The sequence below is a fragment of the Schistocerca americana genome, chromosome 1 (assembly GCF_021461395.2).
Source record: "Schistocerca americana isolate TAMUIC-IGC-003095 chromosome 1, iqSchAmer2.1, whole genome shotgun sequence".
NCBI lineage: Eukaryota > Metazoa > Arthropoda > Insecta > Orthoptera > Acrididae > Schistocerca > Schistocerca americana.
In genome coordinates, this window is record NC_060119.1 from 701,741,505 (window position 1) to 701,764,926 (window position 23,422).

The 23,422-nt window shown below is 41.6% G+C and overlaps 1 protein-coding gene and 1 non-coding gene across 2 annotated transcripts in view; both read left to right on the forward strand.

Moving 5' to 3' along the window:
- The window catches only part of LOC124609569, a 409,000-nt gene extending 395,802 nt beyond the window's left edge, over window positions 1-13,198 (forward strand). Inside the window, exon 4 of the mRNA XM_047140082.1 lies at window positions 13,102-13,198. Coding sequence (XP_046996038.1) covers window positions 13,102-13,144 — 43 coding nt within the window. The 3' untranslated portion in view covers window positions 13,145-13,198. The remainder of the gene's footprint in view (window positions 1-13,101) is intronic.
- A 9,898-nt stretch (window positions 13,199-23,096) lies between these two features.
- On the forward strand, window positions 23,097-23,199 carry LOC124554942. The gene has a single exon (XR_006968497.1). It is a non-coding gene; the product is annotated as a U6 spliceosomal RNA (small nuclear RNA).
- The last annotated feature ends 223 nt before the right edge of the window (window positions 23,200-23,422 follow it).

The following is a 23,422-nucleotide window of genomic DNA, read 5'->3' on the forward strand; positions in this document are numbered from 1 at the left end:
CTGCCCGACAGGGACCGTCGAGCATTGCGGAGGTTGCTTACAGAAAATCAAATGAAATCAGCGGAACGAATCACTCGTGAGTTCCAAGCCGCTACCACCAGTCCAGCTAGCACAGTGACTGTGCCTATGGAGTGAAAACGAATGGGGTAAAATGGTCGAGCAAATGCTCAGAAGCCATATACCATTTCTCTAGTAAATGGCTTGGGTTCGCTGAATCCCTGGAGAACGCTACCTGTCGTGGTAGTGCCAGCGTTGAAGTACGGAGGAGGTGACGGTACTGTGTGAGAGGTGTTCTTTGTTAGGGTGTGGTCCTTAAAAACGTTAAACGCGGTATGATATGGCCACATTTTACAGCATTGTGTTCTACGTTCAGTAGGGGAAGAGTTAGCAAGTGATGACTGTCAGCATGACAATGCCCACTGCCATAAAGCAGCGTCTGTGAGGCAATGGTTTGTGAACAGTGACATTCCTGAAATAGACTTCCCTGCCTAGTGTACCGACCTGACCCCAATGGAATACCTTTGGCATAAGTTAGAATGCCCACTGGGCTGTTACTTCTCTGCAGACATTCAGGCATCTCATATCAAGGACCCTCAACAGACTTTAAGCCGTCGTAAATGCGGAGGGTGTGCACATTCCATGTTATACCGACTAATATGTCCGTATACTTTCAGTCAGATAATGCATCAAGAAAAATAAAGTTTTTGTCCATTCGGTAATTTTTTACAAAAGTGAACCGAGTCCTCTCGCCTCAGATAGGTTTTACCGTACACCATGTAGTATGTTCCAAATCTACAATTTCTTCTTTGTGTAAACATTTCCATCACAATCTCTTAGAGGGACAGTTTGTCACTGAGCAGATGTCGTCATTGTATTTACCAGCTTATACCTAGACGGTCATTAGTCGAAGAGAAAAAATTCTCTTTATTGGGCGACCACCATCATCATCACCACCACCATCATTTGTGCTCTACCATAAGCTAGTAATCCAACTGAAAATTTACTTATTCAGAAAGATGAGTTTGAGTATGTGTCAAGTCTGTGTGAACGAGCAATAAATAAACTGTTAGTTACAATGAACGCAGTGTACGGCAGTGTCACACGAATGTTAGTGGGAAAGTAGTTAGAAAGAGTTACTATTTCTTTTTTGAGACTGTTCGTATTACTTTCATACATGGTAGGAGATGCACATTTACCTTACTGTAGTTTATTCATTTTAAGTTAAACCTAAAAAGTACCTCGCATTTGAAATATTGCAGCTGAAATTTAGTACTTAATCTGGTGCTAAAGATGTGTTGGAGCGTTGTTAAAAAGCAACAGGAGTGCGAAGTTGTACTGCAATGCCATTCAAAACTTGTAATGTTATCTTTTGTCGATCCACTGGAGACACATGCCGCAGTACACTATCTTCTGCAATCTTGCGGATTCATATCGTTATATCCTAAGCGGTTTCATTTTATGTTTTGGTAAATTGTATAGCTCTTTTACGCATTAAAACGCTGTCGATTTCGTACTACAGTAGTGACCAGTGAAAGATTTTGTAACCACATCAGGTAAAGATATCAGCACCATAGCGCTTGTGGCTGCGGTTAGTACGAGGCCACTGCGCCATTTCGCAATGAAATTCAAAGCAGTCGAGTGAATGAATGAAGGCGCTCTTGGAGCCGTGCCGCGGCACGCGCGCTGTTTGCAGGGGCCGCACGCCTGCGGCTGCTTGGTGACATTTGTGCGCAGCTCTCTCTGGCTCTGCGCTATAGCGGGTCGTGTGGTGCGTCATGACACGCCCACCCATTGGCGACCTGACCCGTGACCTCCACGCCGTGTACCCCGCTCCGCGCGTAATTACTAAACGGTGGTTGCCCTGACACTTTGAAGTACCGGTACATAGCTCTCTTCACGCTTACCCACATTACGTGCTACTGGTACGAGGATATTAAGCGAAGCAAAACATAATGATCGCTACTCGCCGCTAGACGGAGTGGCGTTCCGGGCGCGTGACGCGGCAAGTAAGTCCGTAAACGGAGGCGAGACGAATACAAAGTCATTCTATAGGCGGCATGGGCCGCAAGTGCAGGGGCTGGACAAAACTATGAAAGCACCACGAGAAAAGCATGCGTGAACATTAATGCAGATGATTGCCAGCCTGCTGGCGGCGCGGTTGCATTTGATCACGACCTGCACCTACGCAGTGTCCTCAATATGTTGCAAGAAACAGTCGTCTGAACACTGTTCTCTGAAGGGGAAGTTTGCTATTAATGGCCCACCTTAAAAAAATGTGTAATGTAATTCTCATATATTGTAATAAATATTCTGTTATCAGTGCAACTTGAACCTTATCTTTTACATTATTTAAATTTAGGGTGAAGTTTAGACGAAATTCGAGTTGGTTCATTGAGGTGGGGGTTGTTTGGGGGAGGAGACCAGACAGAGAGGTCATCGGTCTCATTGGATTAGGGAAGGACAGGGAAGGAATTCGGCCGTGCCCTTTCAAAGGAACCATCTCGACATTTGCCTGGAGCGATTTAGGAAAATCAAGGTAACTCGTACTGCAATACTTATCAATACCTAGTTCCCATCCACAGCACGTAACTTTGTATTGTCAACATGACGAAATGGTGTGAACCAGTGGCGTAGCGCGGTTGGAAAGGTTGGGGAGACTCTGCAGTTATTATAGGGAGACAAAATAGTGCAATAAACAATAATTTAAACAAATGAAACAAAATGCATCAAATAAAACATCAACAACAACAACTACTACCACTACCACCGCCTCAAATAATAATAATAATAATAATAATAATAACTTGTTCAAGAAACGATGACAAATTTGTAGAACTCCTGCAGCAAGAGAACAACAACTTACATTTTCTTGTACACAAGTGCAATGCGCCTGTCTTTTGTTTCCACGAATAAGTCTATAAATCGGTCTACAAAGATCTCATCACTGAATAGCTCTCCAAGTAGTGACTTTTCTATTGCTAACGTGCTCAAACAGGACAGCCGGATGTTGGACTTTGAATTCCTTAATAATTCTTCACTCGTTTAAGGGTACTCATGCTTCGTTCAATGCTTGCTGTAGTTGCGGGTAGGGTCAAAACCAAACGCAGGAACTTCGTTGTTTCTTCATAAACGGAATCTAAATCATTGTTGACAACGTACTTTAAGAGGATTCTTGGAGATAAGTGTTTTTTCTCATCAGCGTATATGTTACACAGTTCATTTTCAACTTGTTCTTGTTTGAAAAAAGGGTACTGTTCTAAAAATTGAAGCAGTTTCAACTTTGGGAATTCTTTTTGATGTTCGGGAAACACTTTTCGTTCAAAAGTTCAACAAACTGAATTTGGGGAAAGTCTTGAAACCTTCTTTCCATCCGAACAATTTGCAAATTCAGTATCTTGTAAGTTAGTGACCTGAGAGATGTTTTTTGACTGTCACAGAATGATAAGTTGCCATTCAAACACAAGCTACATTTAATACATTCATCAACGAATGTTTCCGTTCTTAATTGTCGTAAGTTTCGCTAAACAGTTCTTATTTCGTCGTGGCAAGCAGTTATACTGACAGATTTTGAGTGAATAACATTAAAGAGGTGATCGACATAAACAAAGCACACTCTGTAGAAGCAAAGCAAGTAGACAAACGTAGGATCATCCATCTGTAGTTTCAGTCACACAGCACAGCTCATAGATTCTGGGTCCCACTGAGAGTCTGTATCATAAAATATATAATTAAAAACACTGTATAGTCCTGAGAAATGACTAGATGTTGAAACTGCCCTGGATCGAAAGTTACAGCGAGTGTTGCTTGGATGTGGCAGTTTAAATCCTGTCTCAGTTAGCAATACAGTTCGTTTTGATGATTTGCTGAAAAACGAATGGAATGCAGTAAGATCTCTTATAAACATGCGTACTTGTCGTATGATTTTGGAGGCATGGAGCAGTACCACATTCAGTTGGTGTGCGTAACAATGAAGAAACAGCGCATAGGGACAGAACTGCTTTACCAATTGTTGTAGTCCTCTTTCTCTGCCCGCCATTACTGAAGCGCCTTCATATGTTTGACTAACCATTTTTCCTTCCACATCCATTCTTTCAATACTGCATGAACAATGTTTGACAAACCTTCAGCAGTTTTATCTCCAGAAACATAGTAAAATCCAACGAATCTTTCCTCAATTTTGTCTGCAATACAGTACCTGAATATTATACTCATTTGGCTCTTACATGATACGTCTAATGTTTCATCAGCCTGAATCGAAATGAAATTGCAGTTCTGAATTTCAGATTTTATTTTCTCATTAACTGCCAGAGTTATCATTTCTGTTACATAATTTTGTATATCTGGAGACGTTCCTTTAAAGGTTGAGGATGATGACAGATGGTCTCGGATTAACTACTCTCCCTGAGCTAGTAAATCCAACAATTCCAGATAGTTACGTTTGTTGCTGGAGGATTCGTCTTCCCGACGGCTGCGAAAGGCTAGTTCTTGTTTACAAAGAAATACAGTTGCCTGAATAAGACGAGCCAATACTCTCCTGCTGGATGCAACTTGTTCGTTGTATTTTATTGCTGTCAGACGAGCGGCTTAAGAAAGGGCGTGCTCAATTCTACTTTTGCGCAGTAACTGAAATGATTCTTTGTTCTGCAGGTGACGTTTTGATGTCTGATGTTTTTGTGCTTTCCTGTCAAAGTTCTTTATTGTACAAACGCCCTCATTGCATCATTCCTTTTCACCACCAAACACAAGACATATATAACAATATAATCTGTTATTAACTGCATTCGCAGTCAGCCAAGCATACTTTTCGTACTAGGCTGTCTGAAAAGTGCGTTTTTGTTTGGCTTCACTTAAAACTGCGTATATGAGTAGGTCGTTTGTCCTTCAATTCGCACATTTTTTTCGTACGTTAATGTAGAAAAAGGCGTTTTAAATAAAAATTCTATTAGGTGTACAGTTGCTGGCTCACTCATGTTGGCGACACAACGAAAATATGCACTAAAATCACCCAAGAATGACTATGAACACAAACCGCGTGGCTGTTCACTTCCGTGTTAAAAGCCAGCATAGAAGCGGCAGAGACTAGTCTCTATGGAGGTGGGCCAAGCGGTTATTCTGGAGTAACCGTTATAACAGTTCCAGTTATTCTTTGATAACCGTTATTGTTAACGGTTACTAACAACTGCCAAGTTATTTTTCGCTAGCGAATACCGAATACTCCGAGGAGTTACAGTTAAATAACGACATAGTTGGAATCCATCAGTTTAGTTATCAGTACGCGGAACTTCGCCACAGCACTGTTTAAGTAAAATGTTAACAACGTGCGTTTTTAAGTATGAAGTAATATGTAAACTGAGTACTGTAGGTTAAATTCGAAGCTTAATTTCTTGTGCTGCTCACATAATAGAATAAGTGCTCAGCCTTGTAATACAACAAAAAATCTACGTAATGTGACAGATTCGTTTACTCCTGTGCTGTAAAAGATAGTCCTATTGGGGTAAGTGTGAGTACGCTAATCCAAGTTTTATGTGAGATTTGGAAACTGCTAGATTTCTCCAGCTACAGCATGTTTATAACATATGAAGACATGCAGATCGAAAAGGTTGACAGTGTTACATTTCTGGGACTACAACTCGATAATAAATTCAGTTGGGAAGGGCATACAACATTTTTTTCACTCTATTATTTCGTAAGGGAGCATATTCTGTGGTAACTCATCAAACGTAGCAAAAGTTTTTCGCATGTAAAAGCGTGTAATAAAAATCGTTTGTGGTATAAATTCAAGAACATCATGTAGGAACCTGTTCAAGGAACTTTGTATTCTAACCTTGCTTCCTAGCATATTTATTCCTTAATGAAATTTGTTACAAGTATTTCCAACCAATAGCTCAATACATAATATCAGTACTAGAAATAGGAACAGCAATCTACATAAAGGCCTAAAATCCAATATTCAAGAACATGCGTTTTCAATAAACTGCCAGCAAGTCAGCAACCATTAAAAACTTGGTTTCAGATAAAGCACGGTTTACAGTGTGTTTGAAAGACTTTATGATACAGAAGTGTCTGATACCACCCATCATAAATATGCCGGAAACGGCTATTTTAAGTGTGTCTATGACGTCACTATATACACATGGCAACAAACACGAAGATACATATAAATAATACAATAACATCTCCCACCAAAAATACAAACAAACCAACGGGACAACTGCGGGAAGTTGGGGGTTTTAGGGTGAGCACAAGCTAGTAAAAAAAACACACCATGATCCCAAAACACAAAATGAAGGAAAAAAATACAGCATTCTGCTACACCAACAAAAATCTGCAGGAATCGGACACTTCCCTTGAACACTATAGGTCAACCATAGGTGACCATACCAAAACCCCAATACCCACAACTAAAAGCACGAAAATTGGAATCGAACATTTCCCTTGGCCTACATAGGTAAACCTCAGATGACGATACCAAAACATCAACACGTAAAACTATGAAAATAGGAATCGGTCATTTCCGGTGACCTATATAGGTCCACCACAGCTACTTATGCCAAAAAACCTACAACTGCGAAAAATAAAACCACAATCCCAAAAGTCCACAAATCGATCATCCCTACATAAATTAAATCACATTCAATACTCCATAAATACACAAAACATCACAGCTAGGAAAAAAAAAAAAAAAAAAAAAAAAAATTACCACCAGCAAATTCCGGCACTGCAAACTAGATCGGCCAGCTCCCCCCCCCCCCCCCCCCCCCCACACACACACACACAAACCAACTCATAAACACCGTGCCGTAATGACATTCACACACCACAACACCTTTTTACGTCGAAGCAGACGGGTGGAATCGGACGCTTCCATTGACCCCTCCTACTCTGTAGATGAATATCGTAACAGAGAGTGATAGACCAGCTTAGGTAAAAATTCTGCTATATTTCAGTTTTGACAGCACTTGGTTGCAACAGTCAAGATCGGGTATTCTGTGTATGATAAATTTATTAAAAGTGCGTAACTGTGTTTTATTCTGACTGTGTATCAATTCCGTAAATATTAGCAGTTACCGTAATATATTCACGTACTTTGACAATCTCCTGACAAATGATGAGGATAATAATTATTATATTTAACTGTATTATGTTATACTTCCTGACGTGTTATTTGTCATTCGCGATGGCCAGCGGCTATTTCCGAAGTACGTAAATATCTGTTCGCTGCAGTAACTATCGTCTCTGAAATATCACCGGGGTCTAAGACTGGAGTCACTGTGTCAGGAACACAGACACACAGTTATTTCGTTACCAACTTCCAGGTTACCTGTAATGGTAGCCAATAACGATAACTGCCAGAGGAAAATACCGATCTCTGACAGTTATTTCCATAGTCGCTCGAATTCCTTATGGAATCTCTCTTTATACTACCCGTCCAAGCTAAATTGACATATGAGGCGGTGGCTTAAGAGAACGACCGTACTTGTCAATGCCTGTACTGCAGCTCCTATCAGCCACCGCTCGGACATTAACTTTATTTATTTGTTTGTGTTAAAAGTAACGAAGACGCGCGATATAGTACACAGTTCTTATCAACAGATGGCGCGCAGTCTCACAGTTATTCCCATGTCCTATAGAGCGCCTCATCAAGGGATCACCAATTTAGTATTGGAGGGCAGCGTGGAGGGTAAAAATCGTAGGGGGAGACCAAGAGATGAATACACTAAGCAGATTCAGAAGGATGTAGGTTGCAGTAGGTACTGGGAGATGAAGAAGCTTGCACAGGATAGAGTAGCATGGAGAGCTGCATCAAACCAGTCTCAGGACTGAAGACCACAACAACAACAACAACAACAACAACATAGAACGCCTTCCACATGGTCTACTCTCTCCTTAGTTCCTAGCCAGATCTCCGATGAGTTGACGGGAAAGCATAGTACGATCTTCGGTCAACAGATGGCGCTAGGCACTGTTGACATTTGACAGGTATTGAAATAACTGCCTGTATCAGAGGAACGGTTATCGCAGTAACCGTTACTTCTCAGTAACGGGTTATTTCTATCAGTTACGTTATTTTTTGCCACCGCTACTAGTCTCGATACCTGCTAGCAAGTGCAGCGCACCAGCCTTCGTGGAAGGGGAAGTGGAGGGGAGCCGAGACTGCCACTAAAGCGCAGGCGCACACAGCCAGGTAAGGGAAGAGAAGCAGAGACAGAGCAGTCGAGTCTCAAGCAGGCAGGTACACTAATACTGAGGGTGCGGCGGCGCGGGCTACAAAACTGATGTCTTCGCACATTTAGCGCTCTTAGTAGAAAGTTGTTTATATTTTTGTTATGAATTACTATTGCATATTTTTTAAGCATGAATACAGGGGAGACTAAGTCTCAAAGTCTCCCCTCACGCTACGCCACTGGTGTGAACTAAACATACAGTACTTTCGAATGAAGGCTGCTTGAATTTAATCTGTATTACCTTATCACTACAACGTGTCAGACACTAATACTAATCAATACAAGAACTTAGCGCAAGTCCTGCCTTTTTTCGCTGTTTTCTTGTGTCTTCGTGGAGCAACTTACGACTAAGATTGTGAATCTTTATCGACACGGGATACACTTAATGACCGGTAGTGTGCGCCTGTTGTCAGTAACCCCAGAGAAATCGAGTAGGACCATCGAAGGAGCCGGCTCATCGATAGCAACCCTCCCCTAGTTCTGAGAGAAAATTCGAACCTGAGCAAAATTTTGCTGATCGTGTGGTTGGTGCTTCCGTGACCAAGGAAGCCGATTTGTTTAGCACCGCATAGAGGATATGCATCGCATACATAAAAAACAGAAAAACAAGTCCACTACGTCACAACGCGGACGACATTGTGTGTTGAGTTAACTTTGGCCTTAAGAAAGACTTATGTACAGTAGATGACATCATTTGCTTGTCCCTCTGCCCAATGTGGTACAATTCAGTACATGCAAAGCAGGTTGATATAGCCTTAAATGACAGCTGTAGGATTGTTACAGGCTGCCTAAGGCCAACCCCCATGGACAGAGTTCAATGCCTCGCTGGGATTGCTCCATGTGACATCAGAAGAGAGGTCGCTGCTAACATGGAGAGGCATAAATCAAATACAGTGACCTCACATCCACTCTTTGGACATCAACCTGCCAAGCCAAGACTGAAGTCCAGGAAGAGTTTCCTAACAACTTCACAGCCCTTAGAAGGATCAGCTGCGGCTACCCGATTCACCAAGTGGAAAGAAAGACGCCAACACCTGTAAAACTGGATGACACCACAAGAATCCCTGCCGCCTGGACACATGGAGAAGTGGGTCATCTGGAAGTCCTTGAACAGACTACGGACCGAAGTTGCAAAATCGAGGGACAATCTCCTTAAATGGAACTTCCAAATGCCAATACAACACTGTGCAAATGCGGTGAATTGCAGACAAACCGGCATCTCTTCAAATGTAACCAGCTGTAGCATGAAGGACTTAACGCCTGCAGCACCCAAAGCTATCAAAGTTGCCCAATTCTGGGTAAATACTGTATAGTTTTCTTTGTATGTATTGTATATGTGTTCAAAAACGAATAAAGAAAGAAATGTGTTGATGAGTGATCGTCACGGATGATCATTGAAGAGAATTGTGACGAAAAATAGAGAGGACACTAGCTGCAGAAGTCACCGCAGAACTGAAGGTAGCACGTACGATCCCTGCAGCGCCAAAACAGTAAGAAGGGAGCTCCATAAGCTGGGAATGCCAGGTCGAGCTGGAATTTCAAAAACAAACATCGGTGATGCAAATGCGCGTAACAGAAAACGTCCTGCCGAAGCCATAAAAACTGGACAGTGGAGCAATGGAAGGAACTCATTCGGTCGTATTAGTCTTGTTTCACAGTCTTTCCAACTTGTGGCCGAGTTTACGTCCCAAGAGTGAGAAATGGCGTAGTTCCCGTGGCGACTTTGGCAGCCGTATTGTGGTACTGCCAAGGATTATGGAACCATTTTGGCTGATCATTTCCATCCCATCGTATAATTGTTTATTACCCAATGGTGCTGATGCGTTCCAAGACGACAGCTCGCTTGTCAAAGATTAATTTTGTGAGTATGAGAGGATGAATTGCGGCATCTCCCCTGGCCGCCTCAGTCACAAAATCTCAGTATTATTGAACCTTTGTGGTCTATCTTATTGAGAAGGGTGCGTGATCGCTGTCCATCTTCGTCATTGTTACTCGAACTTCCCACTTCTTTACAGGAAGAATGATATAGGATTCCCTTGAGAGCTATACAACTCCCCGTCTTTGTCCTTTCCGAGGAGACTGGGAGCTTTTTTGAATGTCAATATGTTTTCTGCGCTGTATTAGGCTTGCTAATGTGTTGTGTTTTTGGTGTTTCCATAATTATGTCCAAACCTTCTGGTGAGTTTGATAAAGGACAGCGTGTTATGGACCGACGCCTGGGAAGGAACGGCTTAGAAACGGCGAAGCTAGTCGGCTGTTCGTATGCTAATGCCGTGAGCGTCTGTGGGAAATGGTAAAAGGATGGCGAAACCACTTACAGGCGACAACATATTTGACGTCCATGCCTCATCATACAAGTTTACCATCGGAAGTGTACAGACGTTGTAGTAACCTGATCAAGTAGTCGAGGACCCGGGCGTTTGAAGGATCTTTTTAAATGAAAAAGTTGGTCAAGAGTTACCATACAACCTGTAGTTAATTTACATACCTTGCATTGAACTATTGTAGTAAGTTAACTCTTAAGCACAGACGGGCGCTTTCTTGCAGTTGACCAGTCTTGGAATACATAAATGTAGTTAATTTTTATATTGGAAAGAATGGTGCAGGAAAGGATTCAAGCCATTGCTAGACGGAAGGTGGTACCATAGAGAGCGTCCAGCATTAATTGACGCTGCAGGTGGCGAACAGCAGACATTACGTAATTCCTTTACGCTCCCAATTGTCTACCAACAACGTGTGCAAAGTGGACACGTTTACTTTTGTTCATGTTCATCTAGTAACCTATTCTAAGATATTATCCATTCTGTTAAGCAGCTCTTCCAAGTTCTTCGCTCTCTCTGACAGAATTACAATGTCATTGGTATACTGCAAAGATTTTATTTCTTCTCTATGAATTAAATTCTCTCTCCAGATTTCGCTTTGGTTTCCTTTAATGCTTCCACAATATACAGATTGAGTAACGTCGGGAATAGTGTACAACCCTGTCTCTTTCTTCTCAGTTGTAGCATCCCCTTATGCCATTCGACTCATATAACTACGTTCTGATTTATGTAGCAGTTGTAGATAACCATTCGCTCCCTATATTTTATCCCTGCTACTTTTATAATTTCGAAGAGTGTATTCTAGTCAACATCAAAAGTTTTCTCTAAATCTAAAAATTATATAAACGTTGGTTTGCCTCTCTTCATCTTGCATTCGAGGATAAGTCTAGGGTGATTATTGCCTCGTGTGTTTCCATATTTCTCCCTAACCGAAACTGATCTTCTCCAAGGTTGGCTTCTACCAGTTAGTCCACACTTTCGTAAATAATTTGTCAGGATTTTGCAAGCGTGACTTATTAAACCGATTGTTCGGTAATATTCAAACCAGTCAGTACCTGCTTTCTTTAGAACACGAATTTTATTAAATTCTGCTTGAAATGTAAGAGTATTCCGCATGTCTCTCTCATATATCTTGCACACAAGGTGCAATATTTTTGTCCAGGCTGGTTCTTTCATAGATCTCAATAATTCTCAGGGAACGTCGTCTGTTGCAGGGCCCTTGTTTAGGCCCAGGTCTTTAAATTCTTCTCGCAGTTCGGGCATGGATGTGTGTGATGTCCTTAGGTTAGTTAGGTGAAGTCGTTCTAAGTCTAGGGGACTGATGACCTCAGATGTTAAGTCTCATAGTGCTTAGAGCCATTTGAACCATTTTTCTTCTCGCAATATCGTATTGTAACACACCCGGGGGTACAAATGGTTGGGGTCCCTTAAACTGTTTCTAGTTCTTTGACCGTGCGCCCTGTCCACACCACGTACCTGATAATCCCGTGGTGGCCGTATTGCTCTGCACCACACTGCCGCTGGCTTGCCTGAAATTATGTATCGCAATATGCAAGCCGGTTTAGGGGAGCCACTCAACGTTAAACACAACACTGCCTTAAGTCTGGCATGAACAACTATATTCTGAGACGGTAAGAAAATCGCAGGTTGCGCTGTTTACATTCTAAGTCATAAGTGTTTATCCCAATTAATGGATGATTACCAGTCCACAATATCACTCTGACGAGCTTACGCGTAACCGACACGACGCGGGAACGGAAGTTGTTCCGCTCGTCACCCACACACAGATATCGGGCTCCGTTCTCCTTGTGTCTAGTAATAAAATAACTCTCTTCATAAAGTTAAATTTTCAGTTCTCACATGTACGAGCGTGCGCGTAACCGTCGCGGCGCGGTTGACTGTTGACGATGCGGAAACGCGATGACCGAACGCACGTTCTCACGCTCGCCACAAAACACTGGCACTTGAATGCACTCTTTTGTGGTAACTAATTTTTACTGTTTAAACGAAGTATTTTCTACGATTAAATACAACCCATTCGTCTACCTTAATTACCTGAACAATTACTTTATCTCAGCATACATTCTTTCAGTCTCTGCATCTTCTAAAGAGCTAGTTGGCATATAAGCGTCTACTTCTGTTCTGTTAATATAATATGTAGAAAAGGTCTCATCAATGCGCAGTGATGCACAAAGAATTATGTTTCATTTGTGTTATGTCAGATGGCTTACATTTCCATTTTTTAAGAATTAAGTAAGAAATTGTGATTCTTTTTTTGTCTACCTTGGCTAGCCGCTGTGGTCAAGCAGTTCTAGGCGCTTCAGTCCGGAACCGCGCTGCTGCTACGGTCGCAGGTTCGAATTCTGCCCCGGGTATTGATGTGTGTGATGTCCTTAGGTTAGTTAGGTTTAAGTAGTTCTAACTCTAGAGGACTGATGACCTCAGATGTTAAGCCCCATAGTGCTCAAAGCCATTTTGTCTACCATGTTAACTGTACTGATTTTGGTACTATAATTGAAATCAGATCTTACCCTCCTTTTTTTCTTTTTTTACAGATCATCTGTACAAATGCCGCCGATCTTCAGCGAGGCTTCCTAATGCTGTCCGGTGAGTGTTCTAATATTATTACTGTTTGTAAAACGATTATCAGCGATTTGAGTTCAATAATCGTCGGATGTCGCTTCGTTAGTATCTAAAAATGTATCGGTTTCAACCCATAGATTGAGTTTAATGTTTTTGTGTTATTTTTTTTCTTTTAATTGAGTGTCAGTGTTGAGTGGCTGTTTAAAAGTTGAAGTCTTACTTTACTTGCAGTGCCATCATCCTAGTTGAAGAATATACTTCCCAAATATCCTAATGTGATAACTTCCTTAATTTATTTGTATAGTTTTTTGTCAACGAGAAAGCCGTATACTTTTATCATACGAGTATGTATGCTATGCTTTATTTTGCCATTTTCTTGTAATCTTAACATTAGTGTTATTGGCAGTAATACAGAGTCTAGTGTCTGGATATGAAATATCAAGATTATAAATAAGATACTATACATCCTGCTGGTTGTACAAACAGGAGTTAATTTAATTTATTCATATTTCCAAATTATTTGTGTACAAACACAGGTTTTCGTACTCTGCAATCATCACAAATACAGTTTCATACTTAAAATTCCGTCGATGTGTAATCAATAACAAAATATTTTCTTAAACTGGTAATAGTAACGCGTTTATGTACGTAAGGCATTGTCAGTTTCATAGAAATCCGTAAGGGGCTGGTGCAAGACGGGGACTTTGCTCTTTATGGAATCTGCACTGCAGAGTAGTTATTCATTCCAGAATCCTTAGTGTTTTCTAGAAATGATTGTTTGTGATGCCACTAAACTATTAAACTCCACATTTAATAACTCCGAGTGCAACGGGAAACATTGTGGCATTAGCAAGTACTATCTAACGTGGATTGTTTTGCCTGTCAGGATGTCCACCGTAAATTAGAGCGTTTCCTTGGCTGGCGCGGAGAAGTTTCGGCGCTTTTCAGTCATGGTAGATGAGGACCTTTAGACAACATTGCCGGAATAGTGTCCCGAATCTTTGTACACATTGGAATATGTGTTACCAGTAGTGCAGACTATTTAAGATCACATCATTGTATCAAACTGTGGAGACGAGGGCTGTACTGATTCAGTCCAAGGTTGTTGTGAGTCGGTTCTGCAGGTCAATTTGAGGGTTATTTTTCAAGATTTCTCACATTCATCTTGTCGAATTCAGATCCAGGGTTTCATTTTAACCAAATAACCCAGAAAATAAAACTTTGAAACCACATTTTGTTGAACTTTTAGTATGAAAAAAAAACATTAAAAAAGTCTCGAAGCCGCTTTTAATTTACCACAGATGCATAGAATTTTGATAATAATAATAATGTAATAGGATATATTAATCAGCGCCCATTCATCAACAAACAACTAGAACAACCAAAAAAGCCATAGAAACTGGATTAAAATAAACATATTAAAATTTTAATGGGAGACATAAACGCATGAAGTGGCAAGAAAAACAAATTCCGAACAACTGTAATACTATATCCTGCTCACAAAGGACTAATAAAAATGGAGAGACAGTTTTGTGAAACCTTTCAACTGAAATAGATGCCATCAAATTTTCTGGCATGTCCTAACCAGAAGAAAACTTGCAGAAATAAAAAGAAGTTTTCAATTGAAAAGTAAGGAAAGGTTAAAGTTAAAATCAAGCAAAATAGAACCATACCGAGGCTAACTAGAAATCCAAGAACTAGCCTTGAATTTCTGTAGCAAAATTCGAACTCCTTCCTTGCAAGCATTGTAATCATAAATCTTCCAGCTGGTCAGAACTTAAAGATAATATTTGTAATGTATTGGTACACCGCAAATGAAACGTTAACATGGGTGGTGGAACAATATCTGTGACATGGCCGTAGAGCAAAGAACTAAAGCCTGGAAAGACTGGAATTTGCATAAAATCGCTTCGCTGCAGTCCAGAAACAGACTTCAAGGATCATTCGATCTGTACAACATCATTATAATAAAACCAGACTTGCAGAAATGAAACAAGTGTTCATGAAAAATAACGCGGTATTCTGCAGAATTTTTAGAGGACAAATGTCAACATATTGGGCTTCCAGCCTCTGTTGTAGACAACCTGACGGGACTCTGGAAACAAATAACAAAGACAATAGTAAACTCTAAGCAAAGTACTTTAAAGATCTCACACAGTCGAATTGAACGAACACAGACACACACACACACACACACACACACACACACACACACACACACACAAAATCAGAATCCCGAGTATAGAATATGTTGAGAAAGCAATACGTGAACGTAAAAACAATAAAGCGCCAGAGGAACATGATACAACGGCAGAAATGTGGAAAATAGGTGGTAAAAGCTTCACGAAGAAAATCGTGACGTATATATTACGTCTGAAGAAACGACCCGTAAAGAGTGGTAACGTGTCTTAATACACCCTTTACGCAAGAAAGGATGTGAAACTGATAGTAAAGAAATCCCTGTGCGGTTATTTATGTCAGTTACTTACTGTCAGTTAGTTACAAAATTCTTTCAAAAATCAAGCGTAAAAAGCTTGATACACAAACGAACAACTTAATTGGCAACTATCAAGCAGGTTTTAGGAAAGGCAGGACCTACGTGGAACCAATTCTCAAGACTGTTATGAAAATACGCAAGGGCAGGCGAACGCTGCTTTGTTAGTGTGCTAGAAGAGTTTAAAGTGGATAGAAAGACGAATCAGTTGATTAAACATACATTAACTGATACCAGCTCACAAGTTAGATTTAAAGGCAGTATATTTGAATTGTTTGAAATAAAAATAGGCGTCCGACAAGGAAGTCTTCAATTTCCCTTACCGTTCATTCTTGAACTAGCAAAAGTCATTAGGACATGGGAAAATAAAATAACAGGAATGACTATTGACAGACGACGGGAAACTAAAATTGGTTCGTGATATTTAGCTTGTGCAGACGACCTAGTGATCTGTTCAAACAAGAGCGAAGTGGCGATTAATTTCCTTGAAAAACTGTATGAAATAGCAGCTAGAAGTGGACCGAAAGTTTTTTAAGAAAAAGCTTAGTACGTGGAAGGTTCTGATACAGACGCAGATGGACTACCGATGTTTACACAGTTCGCCAGAACATCTCAAGTATTCCAATTTAAAAACTTCGGAGAAACCAACCCACCCTCTGGATTAAATGGTGACGTAAACAGAGAGAGAATCATTAAATTACAGAAAGCTTATATAATAACGTGGAATAAGTATAATTGGAAATAATATCTCGTAAAGAAAGTTCAAAATTAAATCACAGTAGTCAAATCTCAAGCATTACATGCGTCACTGTCGTCGGTAATCATTGAAGGTAGATCATTGACTAAAGACATAGGAAAAGAAGAAAAATTCGAAGGAAAATTTTGGTGCGGTTTGTGTTTAGAGAATGTGAATGAGGCGGAAGTGTAACGAGTTACATCAAAATTTAGACCAAATCCCGGACACTTTCAGGAAAAGGGGATCAAAATCTTATGGCTGCAATCTCAGAATGAAACAGACTGACCAAAAGGATTCTTTACATTGCCCTCTTAATGAAAGTTAAAAACAAATGGAATACTTGAAATTAGACGGTCGCAGGTTCGAATCCTGCCTCGGGCATGGATGTATGTGATGTCCTTAGGTTAGTTAGGTTTAATTAGTTCTAAGTTCTAGGCGACTGATGACCTCAGAAGTTAAGTCGCATAGTGCTCAGAGCCATTTGAACTTGAAATTAGAAAATATTATCGGGAAATAGGCATCGCAAACCAAATTCTGCGAGACAGAGCTGCATTGAAAACTGTAACTGACAAGCTCGAAATTAAAGCTAAAGCAACTGTTACATCCAAGAGAACACGGACAAAAGAACTTAAAAAAAAAACACACTGAGAAGATGAAGACATTTTGGAAGAAGAAGAAAGCAATCATTTAAGCGAAATAAGTTCAATCGCGGTCCATAACTGAGCGTAACGATGTAAAAGAAAGTAAAGTAAAACATATATAAAATATTTTAATCTGATAACAATTTGTTTACTTCAGTACTTCGTAATTTAGTACATTTAGAAATATATATCATTTTAAAAGCACTCTCAGAAAATTTGAGACACTTGTGCAGTTGATTTAAGAACTATAATCGGTACAAAATCTTAAAATTTTGACTAAATAATAACTGACACGATATGAACTCGACGTGTGCATTCTTTTTTGATTAGGAGGGATGCCATTTCTTTCAGTCATTTTCGCTTCCGTTCCGGAAATATCGGGTGTTTTTTTGCAGGTACAGGCAGCCTGCGGATTAGCCGCCTTTACTGGCCGGAATGTTCTCTGTAATAGTCATACTGACGCGAGTAACTGAAAAGTATCCTGCTTGCGATGTACCTACTGGTTAGAATTAAAGTGTAGCTAATCATAGAAGTCAAGCGAGGACTGTATTTATAGTATGGCAGCGAAATTTGGTAAACATGCTAATGCGATAATATGCAACCGATTTACGCTGAAAACAGTTCGGCCACTGGGTGCAAACCTGGCGCTGTATAGCATCGCTTCGATGTCTCCAGTGCTCATATTGAGCACATTCTGTAAGTGGCGGTTAATAATAAAGCGTACATTATGTGTTCTTCACATTTTTGACAATTTCTGCCCATGTCTCGTTCCTAATAAATTACGCAGGGAAAAATTTCTGTACGACTTTCTTGCATTTACGGCGCAAGATTTGTAACTCATGGCCAAAACTGGAACTAATTTCTTTCATGGATAAATCAGTTCCGCATTAATGCGTTAGAATACCTACCAAATTTCGCCGCCATACGATAATTGCAGCCCACACTGGGCCTCTGTTAGTAGTTGCTCGTTAATTATAACCGATCGGTATGTATAAACACAGTAAAATATTGTAGGAAAAGGGGTTGTAAATTACGTATCCAGAGGAAAGAGGTAAGTGGATCGGCCAACCAAGAGATGGAAGGAGACTATAGCAGCGACTGGACTCGGTGCGCGAATGGGCACTGGTGGTGGTAATCCAGTTATTTAAAAAAAAGTATCAAATGTTGCTTACGCAGGCAGTAGCACGGGAGACATCAGATCGTTGTGTGTAGGATTTACGCAGAGGCAAATGCGACGCGTGCAGTGTTTGATGTGGCGGGCAAGTAGGTAGTGCAGTGCAGCGCATATGACACCTGCGGCTGATCGCGTCGCGTGCGGCGTTGCTTTGATCGGGTAGACTAGGGGGCTCGGCATGCAACGGCGGCGCCTGTTACCTCCCAGGTAAGTGTCTGCCTCTCACACCGCCAGCGGCTGCGCACGCGTCTAGGCAGTGGGCACCATCTGTCGTACTGCTGGCCAAGCCGGGAGTGTCAGCACTCGTGACCGATGAAAAGCACAGCATCAGATACACGCGGTCCGCACAGTGTTTTTCTCTCAGTAGAAATTGAACTTAAGAAGGACGTACTTCAAATATGCACCGCCTTTCCCAGTACGACATGAACCAGAGCCCCGCCAACAAAAAATTTCGGTAGTTGTTCAGGGACATAATCCGATTACTTTGGTATAAGATGAATAGTGTCGCTGGTGTCTCGTAACGGAGTAATAATGTAATTACGAGTTACTGGGTTTGTTACCCAACTACGTATCTTTCTTTGAAAATACGTCCACGGCGCTGAGAAAGCCTGTAAAATGTAATCACCAAAACGTACACCACGTATCATAGAGCAGTACAAAAATTCTCAGACGAAACTGTGCATTTTTGTCATAGCATTTTTCAATCTGTTTCGTCAGTGTACAGTACGGCACAGTGCAGTGCAGTACGTAACATGTACCGGGTGATCAAAAAGTCAGTACAAATTTGAAAACTGAGTAAATCACGGAATAATGTAGATATAGAGGTACAAATTGAAACACATGCTTGGAATGACATGGGGTTTTATTACAACCAAAAGATACAAAAGTTCAAAAAATGTCCGACAGATGGCGCTTCATCTGATCAGAATAGCAATAATTAGCATAACAAAGTAAGACAAAGCAAAGATGACGTTCTTTACAGGAAATGCTCAATAAGTCCACCATCATTCCTCAACAATAGCTGTAGTCGAGGCATAATGTTGTGAACAGCACTGTAAAGCATGTTCGGAGTTACGGTGAGGCATTGGCGTCGGATGTTGTCTTTCAGCATCCCTAGAGATGTCGGTCGATTACGATACACTTGCGACTTCAGGTAACCCCAAAGCCAATAATCGCACGGACTGAGGTCTGGGGATCTGGGAGGCGAAGCATGACGAAAGTGGCGGCTGAGAACACGATCATCACCAAACGACGCGCGCAAGAGATCTTTCACGCGTCTAGCAATGTGGGGTGGAGCTCCATCCTGCATAAACATAGTACGTTCCAGCAGGTATTTATCAGCCAAACATATCGGCGTACCTCTCACCCCTCACGGTAGCAGCTACCAAACAAGAATCACGCGTTTCCTCGAAGAAAAAAGGCCCATAATGGTAGATATGGTAAATCCAACCCATACCGTGACTTTCTCGTCGTGCAATGGAGTTGCCACGACAGTTCTATGATTTTCGGTAGCCTAAATTCTGCAGTTGTGGGCGTTGACAGACCCTCGGAGCGTGAAATGAGCTTCGTCGGTCCACAACACGTTACTCAACCAATCGTCATCTTCCGTTATCTTTTGAAACGCCCACATCGCAAATGCCCTCCGCTTCACTAAATCGCCAGGTAACTTTTCATGATGCCGATGGATTTTGTACGGATAGCATCGGAGGGTACGCCGAAGTGCCAACCAAACAGTAGTGTATGGAATGCCGGTGCGACGTGCGACTGCACGAGCGCTGACTTCCCCGTGCATAGACGAACCCGCTACAGACTCCATTTCTTCCTGAACTCTCTCAGCAGCATTACGCCCTGTGCTCGGTCGGTCACTACGGGGTCTATCGTCTAAACAACCCGTGGCTTCGAACTTCGAAATCATTCTCGCCACAGCTGCATTTGTCAACGGACCTTTACCCGTTCTAATCCCCTTCCTATGGCGATAGGATCGTAACGCTGAACTACCACATTCCCCATTCTGATAATACAGCTTCACTAAAAGCGCCTTTTCAGGTAACGTCAACATGCTGCGACTGCTGGCGCATCTGATTCTCTCTCTCATTACAGCTCCTTTTATACACGATTGCCATACGCAGTCACTAACGTTTTGCTGTCCAGCGCAATCTGTCGGACATTTTGTGAACTTTTTTTATTCTAATAAAGCCCCATGTCATTCCAAGCATGTGTGTCAATTTTTACCTCTCTATCTACATTATTCCGTGGTTTATTAAGTTTTAAAATTTATATTGACTTTTTGATCACCCGGTATAACGCACTTTCCTTGCAGGTACTGTCTGTCAGTAAACCTAATCATACTGCTGTGTATCATTATCAACTTACAAATAAAGCTGCCGGTAAAATAAACTCCTGACAGAAGCAAAGAGTATTGAAGGCAAGCTTGAGAGCGGTGAGTGAAGTGTACATTACTGCTGAAAAGTACTGAGAGTGAATGGACAGTGCATATCGTCGACACTTGCACTGTTGTGCAGATGTTACAGTGCGAAAGAGAAAGGTCAGTGGGGTGAGAAATCAGACTGGATTCAATTGTTCTGTTACGAGCCACCAAAGACCACGGGATCCTTATAACGATAAACACTTAAAAACCGCTAAACATCTCGCGAAATCTTCTTGATATAGTTTTGGTTCAGTCCCTGTACATGTTAGACTATAGTTTAGACTATCGTCACGTTGATACTATTCCGGTGCAGCCATACAAAGGATTATAAGCAGTGTCTTTCATAGGTGCAGTGGAGTTTCTCAATATGCTGCCACGAAATCTATACCAGCCGATTATTCGACCTACAACGGAGCCTGAATTATCAATAATCCACTTCAAATGCTTCCCCTTACCGTTATTTCTGTGTTTTTGTATGGCGTGTGACCCCACGTGACTCTTTATTGTGGTGAAGTGCACAACCATACATTGCTTTAAAATTACAGCCACAAGACCTTCCTTAGATTACCTGTATCTGTACTCAGAATTTGACTACGTACAGCTGTAATTGTAACTAACAGTAGCCGCTAAGTCATTCACGTAAAATATGTGTGCCTGGTAGACGGGTTGTTACATTTCCTTGGCACACATACGATATTACGTCTCTCTCTCTCTCTCTCTCTCTCTCTCTCTCTCTCTCTCTCTCTCTCTCTGTGTGTGTGTGTGTGTGTGTGTGTGTGTGTGTGTGTGTGCAGGACTCGACAACCAAGGTAATATACTGCATTTAACTGCTAGTGAGTCATGTATTGTCTTCAAATCGAGTAGATGCACCGTAAGAACATTTATATTTAGGATGTCTCCGTACGGCACCTAGGGTGGTAGTGTACCTCAGACGGATTCCTAAAGATTGCTCGTACATACGTACACAAAGCCACCAAGTTAGGACACTTTCTACACTTTGGTCAGACACAGCGAGCCGAACGTTATCAGTTAAAGCCTCAGCAAGGAAGACTTAACATGAACTCAGAGTATACCACAACAACGACGGGGTATAACTTTAGAAAAAGTTTTAATATCGAGAATGACTGCGAAAGGCTACCTCTGTTCGTTGTCTCCAGTCCGGCACGAGAGTGATTGTGAGCATGAGCGACCGGTTAAATGTCAGATTGTTCAAATGGCACTGAGCACTATGGGACTTAACATCTGAGGTCATCAGTCCCCTAGAACTTAGAACTACTTAAACCTAACTAACCTAAGGACATCACACACATCCATGCCCGAGGCAGGATTCGAACCTGCGGCCGTAGCGGTCTCGCGGTTCCAGACTGAAGCGCCTAGAACCGCTCGGCCACTTCGGCCGGCGGTTAAATGTCACTTCGCCGTACAAGGGAACCTTACGGAGTGGCTTCTTCGATTTTCTTCACATTTAATTGCATGAAAATGCCAGTATTCAAAGTGAATTAAAATTTGGTGCAAATATGCAAAAGTGGAATATACAATAAAATAGTTTTGTATTTCTATAGATCGAACAGTATTATTTATAGGGATTGTATATGGCAGACTTCCAGAGGTTGTTCAGGGATACGTTCTTAGTCGACATTTACATCAGTACTTCGCAAGCCACCTGAACGTGTGTGGTGGAGGGTACTTCTGGTACAACTGACTGATCTTCCCGTCCCTGCTCCATTCGCGAATGGTGCGTGGGAAGGTTGATTGTCGGTCAGCCTCTGTGTTGGCTCTTATTTCTCGAATTTCCTCGTCGTGGTCATTTCACGAAACGTATGTGCGAGGAAGTAATATGTTGTCCGACTATTGGCGGAAAGTGTCTTGAAATTTTAATAGTAAAACTCTACGTGATGTCCACCGCCTCTCTTGTAACATCTGCCATTGCAGATTGTTGAGCATCTCTTCTAGAGTTGCTGTCTTGTAGACAACCGTATCATCTGCGAACAGACTTAAAGAGCTTCGGATGCTTCGCACTAGATAATTTTGTACATTGAAACAGCAACGGTCCTCTTACACTTACTTGGGGTACGCTCGAATTTAGCTTTACATCTCTCGATTTTGTTCGCAAATCTGGTCCGATACTCCGTGAGTATCTTGGTGTATGGGACCATGGTCTCCGGCGGCAGGTTCCAAAGTTACTGCATTTGGTTTGGTTTCATATCTCTATAAGCTTTGTATCTGCGTAGCACTGAAAATGTTGCACAACAGTGTAAATATCAACGGTATGCTCTGTGTGTCTTGTTTCCATTCGCGCAGGGTACCTGCTGTTGACGACAGTAATGTCCTGTTTAACTCGTTGGACTCAAGTTTGCGTTCAGTACTGCTCGGTTGAGTGCTTTCTGGCAACGTTAGTAGTGCGTCAACAGCAACACCATTCCGTGCTATGGATAGTGTTTGGCTTCACTGAATGCAGTGGAAGAGCAGCGTCGGCAGCCACATCACAGTACTTGTGCATCTGTACCGCTTCGGCGAAAATTTGAACGACACAGAAAAGATTACCATGGCCTCTGCGCGAGGAAGACACGCATAGTCGTTAAGCGTTCCACATTTTTAAGTACCTTGTAAATAATACACTACAGTTCAAAAGGAACAATCACGTAAAAAATACGTAAATGTGTGTGAAATCTTACGGGACTTCACTGCTAAGGTCATCAGTCCCTAAGCTTACACACTATTTAACCTAAATTATCCTAAGGACAAACACACACACACACACACACACACACACACACACACACACACACATGCCCAAGGGAGGACTCGAACCTCCGCCGG